This window comes from Pelophylax lessonae (assembly GCF_965119305.1).
Source record: "Pelophylax lessonae genome assembly, chromosome: 13".
NCBI classification, from domain to species: Eukaryota; Metazoa; Chordata; class Amphibia; order Anura; family Ranidae; genus Pelophylax; species Pelophylax lessonae.
In genome coordinates this window covers 96,718,419-96,731,594 of record NC_138780.1, presented here as the reverse complement: position 1 = coordinate 96,731,594, position 13,176 = coordinate 96,718,419, and the positions used below count along the sequence as shown (strand labels likewise).

The 13,176-nt window shown below is 43.6% G+C and overlaps 1 protein-coding gene across 4 annotated transcripts in view; it reads right to left on the bottom strand.

Moving 5' to 3' along the window:
• The window catches only part of STRN3 (striatin 3), a 203,224-nt gene that overhangs the window by 73,125 nt on the left and 116,923 nt on the right, over window positions 1–13,176 (bottom strand). The window contains exons 8-10 of one of the 4 annotated variants that reach the window (XM_082275749.1): window positions 9,998–10,108; window positions 6,438–6,575; window positions 6,098–6,231 (exon numbers count right to left, since the gene is read on the bottom strand). In XM_082275749.1, the coding sequence (XP_082131875.1) occupies window positions 6,098–6,231; window positions 6,438–6,575; window positions 9,998–10,108 (383 nt within the window). The remainder of the gene's footprint in view (window positions 1–6,097; window positions 6,232–6,437; window positions 6,576–9,997; window positions 10,109–13,176) is intronic. The other 3 variants (XM_082275750.1, XM_082275751.1, XM_082275752.1) reach the window with 3 other exon arrangements.

Sequence of the window (13,176 nt, the reverse complement as noted above, 5' to 3'; positions counted from 1 at the left end):
CCCCCCCCTCCCACCATGCCCAGTGTAAGCCTCAGAAACAACTGAGGTTGAGCTTGAAAAAGGTGGTTACTGATGGGGAAAAAGTTTGAAGAGACTTGTCCTAGTGGATATACCACTCCATAAGATCAATCAATGGAGTGGTATATCCACTTGGACGAGTCTCTTCAAACTTTTTCCCCATCAGTAACCACCTTTTCAAGCTCAACCTCAGTTGTTTCTGAGGCTTACACTGTGCATGGTGGGGTGGGATTTTTGGTAAATTCCTCAACATACTGGTTCCATTGTTCATTTATTTGAACTACATCCCTGCTTCAATTATTCAATATATTTTTCATAGGAATACATTATAATTTGTCAAAGCTAATCATCAAGGGGGGGATGGATGAGCAAGCGAGGGGGGGGGGGGGTTAAAGTTTTTCGAGGTCTTTTGTGATACCTTGTTTACATGTATGTTTTAACCATGTTTGTTTGGGGAGATTAAAAGTTAATCAAAATTAGCACTTGCAGCCCTGTCGCATTTACATTCAGTCGATATTTTATGGTATATGTGTAGCTGACTTACGGTTACCACAATAAAAAAAAAAAAAACTGAATTTTTGTAAAATCTTACCTGTAAAATTCCTCTCTGAGTCCTCCGACAGTCGGCGCCTCTTCATATTCGTCACTATGGGGTCTAGCTACTCCTACGGAGCAAAGGTCAATAACCCCATAGTGACGAATATGAAGAGGCGGCGACTGTCGGAAGACGTAAGAGAAAAAAGGGTTTACAATTTTCTTTATTTCACATTATAGCAACACATTGTTCTAGTTAAAGAGAAGGTTGAGCTGTTATCCATTTATTTATTTATTTTTTTTTTACTATGCATTATATTGTGGAGAAGCTTCCTCCTCAGAGGTCTAGTAGAACTTCAAGAGTTTGTTTCTAGATTCTTGATTCTTCTTACCCACTGGGTTATACTGCTCCCTACAGAAGTAGGACACTAGGCAGGAAAGCTTGACTACGCCTATGGGCAGTCCCAAGGGGTATATACCCACTCTCAGCTATAGGCACTCCGTTTTGTTACAAGCAATGTCAGAAGAAAGCCAACTCCACAGAGGGGTGGGTGCTCTGTCCTACAATGATCAGAGAAATGGATTTTACGGTAAGTCAAAAATCCCATTTTCTCTTTCGTTCATTGACAGACACAGCTCCTGATTCTTCTTAACCATTGGGACGTCCAAAGCAGCTTTAAACACGAGGGGTGGGGGGAAAAAAGCAGAAAAAATTCCCAAGGCTAACCATAGCCAACCAGGTAACATGGAGCTCAACCATAAACAACTGGAGCTCATCTGAAAAAAACAAAAAAAAACGAATACACCCTCAGCCCCGGTTCACACTATAGTGATGACAGACATCACATGTGATTTGGAGCACACTGGTCTGAAATTCACATGCAATGTCTGTGCGATGGATATTCAGCCTCACAGATATATGTATATGTATATGTATATGTATATGTATATGTATATGTATATATATATATATATATATATATATATATATATATATATATATATATATATATATATATATCTGAATTGGCATCTGAAGACGCACAGGATCCTTTTTTGGGTCTGCAGCAGAATCGGATTGCACGGTGGTTCACACCAATGCGATCCAATTCATGTCTGAACTGTCAGTTCGCACTGCGATATGCGAACTGATCTGGGGGGGTGTCGTTAACTTAGTATTGACACCCCCAGCTATTCGCATATGGCAGTGTGAACTGCGTGCGATTTGAATGCTATTCGGGAACCCATAATGGATTCACAGGGTTCCCGCATCGCATATATGTGAACTGACCTTGTGGCCAAAAGAAGCATCAGCAGATGTCAACATACCGGACTTTATAAAAAATTTGTAAAAGTGTGCACCGACGACCAGGTGGCCGCCCTGCAAACCTGCGTCACTGACGCTGGATGACGGAAGCCCAGGAGAAACTAAGCGTCCTAATAGAGGGCTCCTTGACAGGGAAAGGAGGAACCTGACCCCTGATGCAATAGGCCTGAACCACCGTCTGTCTGATCTATCTGGAAACGATCGCAGAAGAAGCAGAAAACCCTTATTGAGGTCCGTCCAAGAGCGCAAATAGAGAGTCTGACTTCCTAAAAGACTCTGTAGCTGGCAGGTGCACCCCGATTACCCGGACCACATCCAAAATATGCAAGGCAACTTCCTTCAGATGTTTAGGCCTGGGACACAGGGAAGGCAACACAATGTCTTTATTCAAACGACAGTCAGAGACCATCTTAGGAAGGAATGACGGACAGAGGCACCACCTTAACCTTGAGAAGCACCATAAAGCGAACGAGGATAACGCCCTCAGTTCCGACACCCTGCATGCAGAGGTGATAGCCACCAAAGAAGGCCACCTTCTGGGGCAGCATAAGCAGAAAAACCTTTTCCGAATATTTTCAAAGAGAAGTTTCAGTAGAGCTGAAAGCACCACATTAAGATTCCTGGGCGGCAATTGAGCCTGCAGCGAAGGAACCAAATGTCTGACACCCTGAAGAAAAGGTACGCACCAGGAAGTGTGTGGCCAAAGGTCGTTGGAAAAGACCCCCAAAATCCGATACCTGGCCCTTGATATTCAAGGCCAATTTTCGTTCACCCCCCTGTTGAAGGAAGGTTAAGATCCGATTCACCAAGAAGGAGCAAGGATGAACCCCAAGAGACTCACACCATGCAAGGTAGATCTTCCTAGAGGCAGATTTCCTAGCTTTTAATAGCATTTTAACAGCATAGGAATCACAGATTCAAACAAACCTCCACCCTTCAGGACCTGGCGTTCAACAGCCAAGCCGTTAAAGTCAGCGACTGTAAAAGCAGGATGGAGGATTGGTCCGTAGGAAACCAGATCCTCCCTGAGAGGAAGTCCCCAAGAAGCATCGACGACCATCGGTACCAGATCGGCATACCAAGAGATCGGCGAGGCCAGTCTGGAGCCACTAGAATGACCGGAATCCCTTCTGCCTGGGTCCTGCACAGGAGTCATGGTAGAAGTTGGAGAGGGCTGGAACGACCCAGTCAGCCCACCTTAGAATGCTGGCAACTAACCGAGCTGCCATGACACTTATTGAGCCCCCTTGGTGATTGACATAGACCATGGCCGTTGCATTGTCTGAATGACTTTGTACCTGACATCCCTGAAGACAACTGTCCAATGAACCAGACAGTCTGATCGCTCGGAGTTCCAGTACACCAATCAGCAGTCTGGGCTCTGCCAGAGTCCAGACCCCATGAGCATGTCTGTGCTGAGGACACCTCCCCACCCAGACAGGCTGGCATCCATGGAGACAACTGGCAGTACAGGAGAAGGATTTTCCCTGTCGAAGTGCCAGAGAGCGAAGCCACCTCTAGATACCGTGAATTCTTGACCCATTTCAACAGAATCTCTTCAGTCGAAATCTTATGTGAAACTGTGCAAACAAACCGCCTTGAAGGTGGATACCATAAGGCCCAGCACGCACATGCAAGCCTGGAGGGAAGACCGTCTGCTGAACAGAAGCTGAATTGCCTCCTGCAATGTCTGGAGTTTTTCCTAAGGAAGAAACACTCTGGCTGAGACCGAGTCCAGAGTCAGACCCAGATAGGCCATTTTTTGTGAACAGAACCAAAGCAGACTCCTGAATGTTCAGGATCCCTTGTCTTGAGATCCTGGAGAGACAAAAAGGCCGGTTAGGAGCCGATGAGAATGGCCCACGTCTACGACGGGGCTCCTTGCCCTTGGTAGCCTGCGGGAGAAGAGTACTCTTCCCCCCGTGAGACCCTGAATGTCATCCAAGGAAGCTCAAAACAGGGAAATAAGATAAGGCCTTCTTAGAAGTCTAGTCTGCAGACCAGCATTTCAGCCAGACAATACCCCGAAGGACCCCTGCTGATACAGACAGCCTAGAAATCAAAATAGCCGCATCCAAAGAGGCATCAAAGACAAACTGCAGCCCCTGGACCAACCGGTCTGCCAGCTCCGCAAAGACAGGGGGGAAGCTATTCTCCCCTCCAGGTCCCAGCATAAAAGCTTAGCCCACTTGGTCAAAGTTTGCGGCACCAGGGCAATAGTAATTACCGGCCTAATTGCAGAACCAGCCATAGTGCACATATAGCAGGCCAGAGCATCCGTTCTCTTATTAGCTGGACCTGTGAAGGTCAGAGACTCCTCAGCCGGGGATGAAGGTAACACAATTTGACCGTCCACCTTTTACACAATAAATCCTCATAAGGATACCGCAAGTAAAAATGCCTAGCAACCACTGCGTTTTGGACAACCCCGCTGTTTTGTGACAATGTTGTCAAAGTAAGCGGAAAGAGGAACACCCTCCCAGCTTTGGAGGGCCTGTGGGTGCCAAATGGAACCGGTGCCTTTGACTCGGCATCAGCTGTAACCTCTATTTTTATAGTTTCACGCACTGACCAAACCGTGCATCCACCAGCGCCTATTTAAACATGGCTAGAGGAGCAGAGGAATCATCCTCACTATCTGAGCACTCAGGGTGCGTGGACGCAGACCCAGTAGGGTCACTATATACTGAGCTCATCCCAAAAACGATCAGGGGAGGCCGCCGATCCTGCAAAGAGGACGCTGGCCAAGGGTCCACAAATGGGCCACCTATTGAACCCCTCAAAAAACAAGGGGGGGGGTCGCCCCCCGAGCCAGAGATAATAGGACATAGCCCCCTTAAAGGGGGCCGCCAGCCATAACGCGAACGTGTAGGCAGGGTACCCTCGCTAAAACAAGGCAGGTGCCCCCCACAATTAAGCACCACCCTGTTCAAAAAGAGGTGCCAAGCTGAGCATATGGCCCTGCGGGCCACAAACCATGGCCTAAATTTTTGTGGGGGCCCAGCTGCAATTGCACGGAAATTTTAGAGGGGCTCGGGGAAGGGAACCCGGGGGTCCGCCAATTCCAGGGAGGGTAAATCAAAAATATATATCAGGTGCGCTAAACCAGTGGTACAAGTGTTACTCAAAATAGTAAACACTAAATGTGTATGAATAAACAACTGATGTGTGAAGTGGTTAATGTAAACACAATCATACAAGAGTTAAAATACAATACAAAAATCACGGTGGAATACAAAAAAACGGTTTGATATTTTGAGTAACACTTGTACCACTGGTTTAGCGCACCTGATATACATTTTTGATTTACACTTTCACCACTATTGGCTCTACGGTTGCAGCTTCACACAGTTTTTAATCAGCGCACCTTTCACGCCTCATTTAATTCCAGGGAGGGGCCCACGTCCACCCCAAAACCCTCCAGGGGTAGTGGGGGGGGGGGGGGACAGCTACTTACCACACCAGGAACACAGTGAGTACTGCTCTGGACAGGACACCGCTCCATCATAATGTGGGTACTGTTGGCCAGAAGGAAACGCTGTGACTCACGCTGAAGCCAGTTGGTATGCGTCCTTGCGAGACGTACAACTCGCAGGCCAGCTCCCGTCCAGTGAAGCTATGTCACGGATGACCAAGCACGGAGCTGCGGACTGCATGCGATTGTTGGCTGGACTGGGGTGGACCTTAAGGATCTATATCGCCCAGTCCGGGCACTTATCACAAAAACAAAATAAAAAAATTGTAGTAGAGGGAAAAAAAAAATAAATTAAATTTAAAATGAAAAAATTGTGCCAGGACCAGGGATCCCAGCAATGCAGTGCCTATAGCTGAGAGTGGGTGCATACACCCCCTGGGACTGCCCGTAGGCGTAGTCAATCTTTTTTCCTGCCTAGTGTCCTACTCCTGTAGGGGCCAGTATAACCCAATGGTTAAGAATCAGGAGCTGTATCAGTCAATGAACGAAAGAGAAACTATTTTTTGATTTTTTTTTTTTTTAATACTGCAATTATCTGACAATTAAGAGTATTAAGCAAATGTATACCGACACCTTAAGACTCAAGTGAAATATGTATCCTAAAGGTTATTTTGTGTATTAACGGTCAGCTTTTATGTGATCACAATGTTTTAACTGATAAACTAAACACAGAATCATGGAGACAGGTTCATATCGTGCTAGGACAATTCATATTAACAGTATTTGTTATCGGGGTTCCTTACATCATAACTGTAGTCTGAATCATTGGTTACAGTGAGGTCTGCTAGGTCTCCAAGTCCTAACACGCTCTCAAGGACATCCTCAGATCCCATAATGAAAGACTTCCCACTACCAGATGGAAAAGTTATAGGCTCAGCTATAACAAAAAAACAAAAACACTTCCATTAGGAAAACCAAGAAAACCGTCCAATATATAAAATACATTTCTTATCAAAACACCTAAAATTAGAAATGCTGATCTAGAACCTCAGGTTGAAAAATTGCAAAAGACATGAAAACAGTGAAGGAATCAGAACATGTAACAAGATGAAGCATAAGGAACATTCCCCAAGGGGTGCGTACCTTCCTCTGCCCTCCCACCTTCATGATCTGTTATTCTGGTTGGTGACCGGGCCGGACTCAGGATGCCTGGCGGGATGTGGGACAGATCCTCATCACCCAGGTCTGCAATCATATCGTGCAATTTCGTCCGGTTTACCCCTGTAAAGTAATAGTGTTGGTTTGCATTGAATAGATCTCACCCCTTCTACTCTGAAATGGCTTTGGAAATAACAGTAGTTGGTGTACACCACATTTTACCTCCCTTAATTGCCAAATAAGCCAAGAGCATAAGGGGCAAATCTATATCCTTCTAGCATACAGCTTGTATATTTGACTACCAAATCAATACTTTATTACTTTAGGTATAATATCTTTGTTGATTAAAATCATAAAAAAAAAAAAAAAATTATATAACATAAGCTATTAACTGTGTACTGTATCAGTGCATATGCGTATGTTTGCCTAGTCTACACCTATCTAGGGAAGAGCTCAAGGAGTGCAAATATTTTCCATTATACATACTATTCTAGAAGGCTGCATGGAGAAAGCACAAAAGGCTCATGCATACTGAAAGTGCCTTCCCTCATTTTAGGCTTCATGTACACTGGGTGTATAACCCCCAAGCATCAGGGTCCGGGGTTAAGGTGCAAATGTAAAAGTCTAAGTCTATGAGAGGCTGGCAGCTGCAGTGGCAAGATGTCTGTATTCTGGGCATTTGTTCTTAGGTGCATACTTCCCTAAAATGAAGTACCACTAGCCTCAGCAGCTGTATAAGCCTCCCGGAAGTTTACAGGCTGCCTTCAATGGGGCTGGAGAGAGCACCTGTACCTTTTACCTGAACCTGAAATGCAGGAGCCTCATGCACCAAAGCTAAACATCCAGTATGCATGAGGTCTTAAGATCAGCCTCTGTCAGTAGTTCTAATAAATATGTATAAAAGGACAAAGAGAGAGGGATGAGAGGATCCCACAGCAAACTGGGGTCTCTACGGTCTCTCACATAGAAATGGGACTTTAGAGGCTAGGAGTGGGTATTGATCCTGATGATAAATACACCAATATTATATAAAAAATATCGCATTTATTTTTATAGGCATAAAAAAATCTTATATAAATATCAAAAAAAGCATAAATTCAAATGGCAAATAATGCATGTACATAAGACAATACAGGTAAACCACTGGATCCCAACAAGCCTCTAAGAGCAAAGGCAATTGATGTAAAATATCTAATAGGTCATGATATAATCATGATACCAGTACATAATAGTATGGGATACATCAATGGAAACTCTGGAATCGCGACGCGTTTCGCTCATGTCGCTTCCTCAGACGATTCCTTTTACCCTTGTCCATTGAAAAGACATGCTTAAGTAAGCGAAATCTTTGTGCCAGAAAAATATATATCTGGTCCAGGTGGAGGCGTGTCACATGTAACTCCTACAGGTTTGGCCCTTGTTGGCTGCACAGCACAAATTAATGCTCAATGTCTCGAGTGTTCCATAAGGAATCAAAATGGTGCATCCCCCACTTTAGGAAGGAGTGCTTGTCAGAAGCCAAAGTTAGGTTGCCAGAGAAGTGAACCCGGTCACTAACGATATGACCAACCGCCTACCACGGCGTGCCTACCACGTGAAGAGGCGGTTGGTCCTAGCCTCTAAAGTCCCATTTCTATGTGAGAGACCGTAGAGACCCCAGTTTGCTGTGGGATCCTCTCATCCCTCTCTCTTTGTCCTTTTATACACATTTTGTAGGGATGTGGCAGGAGTGGTACCCTCAGTATGTCTCATTCACTCTCTATAGTTCTAATAAATACTTACAGGTGTGTTCTATCTAGAAATCAGAGTAACCTTAGTCATTGTCCACAATGACATTTAAGACCGTGTACAAAGAACACAACTCTGTTTTTTCCAACTTCTGTAACAAATTATGGGTACTAGTCGAGCTTCACAAATCCACATGGATTCAGATAACTGTATTGTACTATGGACATTCAAACCTAAGTGCATCCAAAATCACAAGCCGAAAAATCAGCACAAGGGACATAAAAAATTTATAGTAGGATGTGTTCCTTGTGCCGATTCCTCTTCTGTTGAGGACGTGAGCCTATACCCACAGCATCTGTAAATTAAATCGGATCTAAGAGAGGAGAACAGAAGGATGATAGATAGCGCTGACCCCTCCATTCATATAAGCTGTAGTACAGAGACTATGAATGGCAGAGCTGGATGGAAAGGGTGGGCATAGACTGGCTCTCTTGATGCATGGGACAGCCCTAAAGAGGAGCTGCACGAGTATTCGTTATAAGATAGCAATCTTAATTAGACCCCCCACATGATCTTAATTCAGCATTTTTACCATTCTGCGATTTAACAGGTCAAATGGCACGGCAAGTTGCGTCATTACTGGCAATCGCACTTTTCAAATCAGTGCAACATCGACTTTGCGGTGCTGCACTGATTTCAAAAACTAGTACATGCACTAAGGCTGATTTCGGATGCAACTTAAATCGACATCTGTGCATGAAGCCACACAGATGTCTTCAAAGTCGCATTGAGATGCGGCTTTGAAATTGTGCGATGCCACTACTTCAGTGAGATTTGTAATTATTTGATACGACTTCAGTGAGAGGGGCAGTCCATGTCACAGGGAAGAACAGTGATGTTATGAACAAAAGTTTAACTAGCAAAGGGTTAATATTTCACTTCTTTCAGGCTCAAGTAGGGCGGATGTAGACACAGGCACGATTTGTATCAAGATTTACATTATAGGTCTTTGGCAGTGAAATCGTGCTGAAAAAGTAATGCATGAACTACTTCTAAAATCACTACTTGAAATCATATCTATTAAGACACTACCATAAAAAAAAAAAAAAAAAAAAAAACAAGCTTTTTTTTTATTTATGTAAAGTGCTGCACCAAATTTGTTTATCATATGGTCTTTTGGAGGTTGTATATTCACCTTTGCGTGTGCTAGCTGCTACATTATCTTATTGCCATCTTGTTTGATTGAAGCAGAGTATTGGGTCTTATTTTATTGCCATCTTGTTTGATAACCTAATGTTCAGGGGATTTAAATCTTTAAAATAAAAAGTTCTTCAGAATCGTGATCTTTATTCTAAGCAAAAAAAAAAAAAATTGTGATTCTCATTTTATCCAGAATCAAGCAGCTCCACCCAGTAGAAATAACCTCTGCTATACTGGAAGATTACAGTGGCGAGTGCTAGGACAGAGGAAGACTTTCACTAACAGAAGAGAAATCAGCATAGGAGACACATCCTACTGATTGTAAGTAATGTTCCTTGGTGCTGATTTTAGCTGCACTTAGTATTTGGGAATGCTACTCTAAAGTGATACTCTCTACAGTGTTGGAAGATATCAAAATATAGTATATCTATTAGTGGTATACAGAAAATGTGCTTAAGTGTTGCCCAGACCAACCAAAATTTCTTGGTCAAAACCCCACAGAAAATACCACCTGAAAATGCTTGCTGTGAGCAAATTCTATATTTTCTATACTCCAATGACAGACAATTTAATTAATCATTGAATGACTTATACAGCGAGTCATAATCTGCACTTACGCTTGGCCCCCTTTGTTGCCTTGCGTTCCTTTGTGTACTGCTCCTTCAGTTTATTTATCAGAGACTGGTCTACATCCCAAACCTCAGCAGTTGGGGACAGGACATCCTTGTCTGCATGCATGTTAGTAAAAGAGAGAGGACATGTAACATATGATCAGTACGTTAGTGTGAACTTCAGTTACAATGGAGGGAACTATATTAATTCTTACTATTAGTAGGTTAGGTGGGAAGGGCATATAGATTAGTGCATTTAAATGTGTGCTACTATTTATGAGAATTGCAAAGCACCATGCTTTACTATACAAGGTTGTGCAGTATTCCTATTGCAAACAGTGACAAGAAAGTTTGTTTACAATCAAAGTCTTTAATTATGGATAGGTGTCTAATACATATTACATAGTTACATAGTGAGGTTGAAAAAAAGACACCAGTCCATCCAGTTCAACCTATGATGTGTGTGTGTGTTTGCTTTTAACCGTACATTGTATACCCCTGTATTGTGGTCTCTAAGGTGCCCATCTAACAGTTTTTTGAAACTATCAATGCTCCCTGCTGATACGACTGCTTGTGGAAGAGAATTCCACATCCTTACTGCTCTTACAGTGAAGAACCCCTTACGCATTTTAAGGTTAAACCGCCTTTCCTCTAGTTTTAGTGAGTGGCCACGTGTCTTATTGCATCTCCTTTCTCTGAATAGTTTGTTCCTTATGCTAGGGTCGCCAGTACAGTATTTGAACATTGATATATCCCCCCTCAGTCGTCTCTTCTCCAGAGAGAATAGGTTCAGTGCTTGTAGTCTTTCCTCATAGCTGATGTCCTCCATTCCCCTAATTATTTTTGTTGCCCTTCTCTGGACTCTTTCCAGCACATCCTTCCTGAGGACCGGTGCCCAGAACTGGACGGAATACTCCAGATGTGGCCGGACCAGAGTCTTGTAGAGAGGGAGAATAATCTCTTTATTTCTGGAGTGAATCACCTTTTTTATACATCCCAGTATTCTGTTGGCTTTGCTTGCAGCGGCTTGGCATTGCATGCCACTGCCAAGCCTGTTGTCTACCAGTACCCCCAAGTCTTTTTCCATCCTAGACTCACCCAGAGGCTCCCCCCCTAGTGAGTAGCTTGCTTTCTGGTTTTCGGCCCCCAAGTGCATTACTTTACATTTTTCAACATTAAACCTCATCTGCCATGTAGTTGCCCACCCCGTTATTTTGTTCAGGTCCGCTTGTAAGGTTTCCACATCCTGCTTGGAAGATGGCGGCATGCTTAGTTTAGTATCATCTGCAAATACTGAGATTGTACTAGATATCCCCTCCTCTAGATCATTTATGAATAAATTAAACAGGATTGGTCCCAGGACAGAACCCTGGGGGACCCCACTTTCCACACCGGCCCAATCTGAGTACTCCCCATTAATCACCACCCTCTGAACTCTCCCCTGGAGCCAGTTCTCTATCCAGGTACTCACCTTATGGTCCATACCTACCTTCCTTAGTTTGTACAGTAAGCGTTTGTGGGGAACGGTGTCAAAGGCCTTTGCAAAGTCCAGATACACCACATCCACAGGCTTTCCTTTATCTAGGTGGCAGCTCACTTCACCATAGAAGGTTAATAGATTGGTTTGGCAAGAACGATTTTTCATAAATCCATGCTGATTACTACTTAGAATACCGTTTTCATTACTAAAGTCTTGTATGTGGTCCCTCAACATCCCCTCCAAAATCTTGCAGACTACAGATGTTAGGCTGACTGGCCTATAGTTCCCCGGGATACACCTCGGCCCCTTTTTAAATATTGGTACCACATTGGCTTTTTTACAATCAGCTGCCACCATACCTGTCTGTAAACTATCCTTAAAGATAAAGAATAATGTTCTGGCAATCACCTGGCTGAGCTCATTAAGAACCCTCGGGTGCAAGCCATCCGGTCCCGGTGATTTATTTATGTTAAGTTTCTCTAGTTTAGTTCTAAGTCTATCTTCTGTTAGCCATGGCAGCATTTCCTGAGGTGTATTGTTTAGTTCGGCCTTACAAGCAAGGTTCGTGTAGCCCCCCCCGATTCTTTTGTGAAGACTGAAGAGAAGAAATTATTTAACACTTCCGCCTTTTCTCTGTCCTCAGTGGCCATATTTCCTTTGTCATCTTTTATGGGGCCAATGTGTTCTGGCCTAGCTTTCTTACTGTTTATATACTTAAAGAACTTCTTGGGGTTCTTTTTACTCTCCTCCGCTATATGTCTCTCGTGTTCTATTTTAGCCGCCCTGGTTTTGTCTTTACATTTCTTATTACACTCTTTGTAATGCTTAAATGCTGCCAATGACCCCTCAGTCTTGTATTTTTTGAAGGCCTTTTTTTTAGCACTAATATGCATTTTTATGTTGGAGTTTAGCCACCCAGGGTTTAATTTTGCTCTTTTAAATTTATTTCCCTTTGGAATGCACTGGTCAATCCCCTTGTTAAGTATGCTCTTGAAGCACTCCCATTTTTCCTCCGTGTTCTTTGTTCCCAGGGTTCTATCCCAATTGATATTTTCTAGCAGCGAGCGCAGTTTTGGGAAATTGGCCCTTTTGAAATTCAGTGTCCTTATATTACCCCTCTGCTTCCTATAACTGTAATTAATACTGAAACTTATTGACCTATGGTCACTGTTTCCTAAGTTGTCCCGTATTTCTATATCCGTGAGCAGGTCTGTATTGTTGGTAATCAGTAGGTCAAGTACCGCATTTTTTCTCGTCGGTGCATTCACCATCTGACCCATGAAATTGTCCTGCAAAACATTTAGGAACTGCCTAGCCTTGGCTGAGTGTGCAGTTCCTTCTGCCCAGTCTATATCTGGATAATTAAAGTCCCCCATTATAATGACATTTCCCATCCTTGCTGCCAATCCTATCTGTAAAATGAGGTCCGCCTCCCCCTCCTCCCTCAGGTTGGGGGGCCTATAGCATACGCCCAATATTACCTTCCCCACCGTGCCTTCCCTTTGAAGCTCTACCCATAGGGATTCCGCTTCGTCCATAGCTTCATTATTAATATCATCCCTCATATTTACCTGTATATTAATATACAGACATACCCCTCCCCCTTTTTTACCTTCTCTATCTCTGCGATAAAGGGAATACCCCTGAATGGTCGCCATCCAGTCATGAGAGCTGTCAAACCAAGTCTCAGTTATCCCCACAAAAT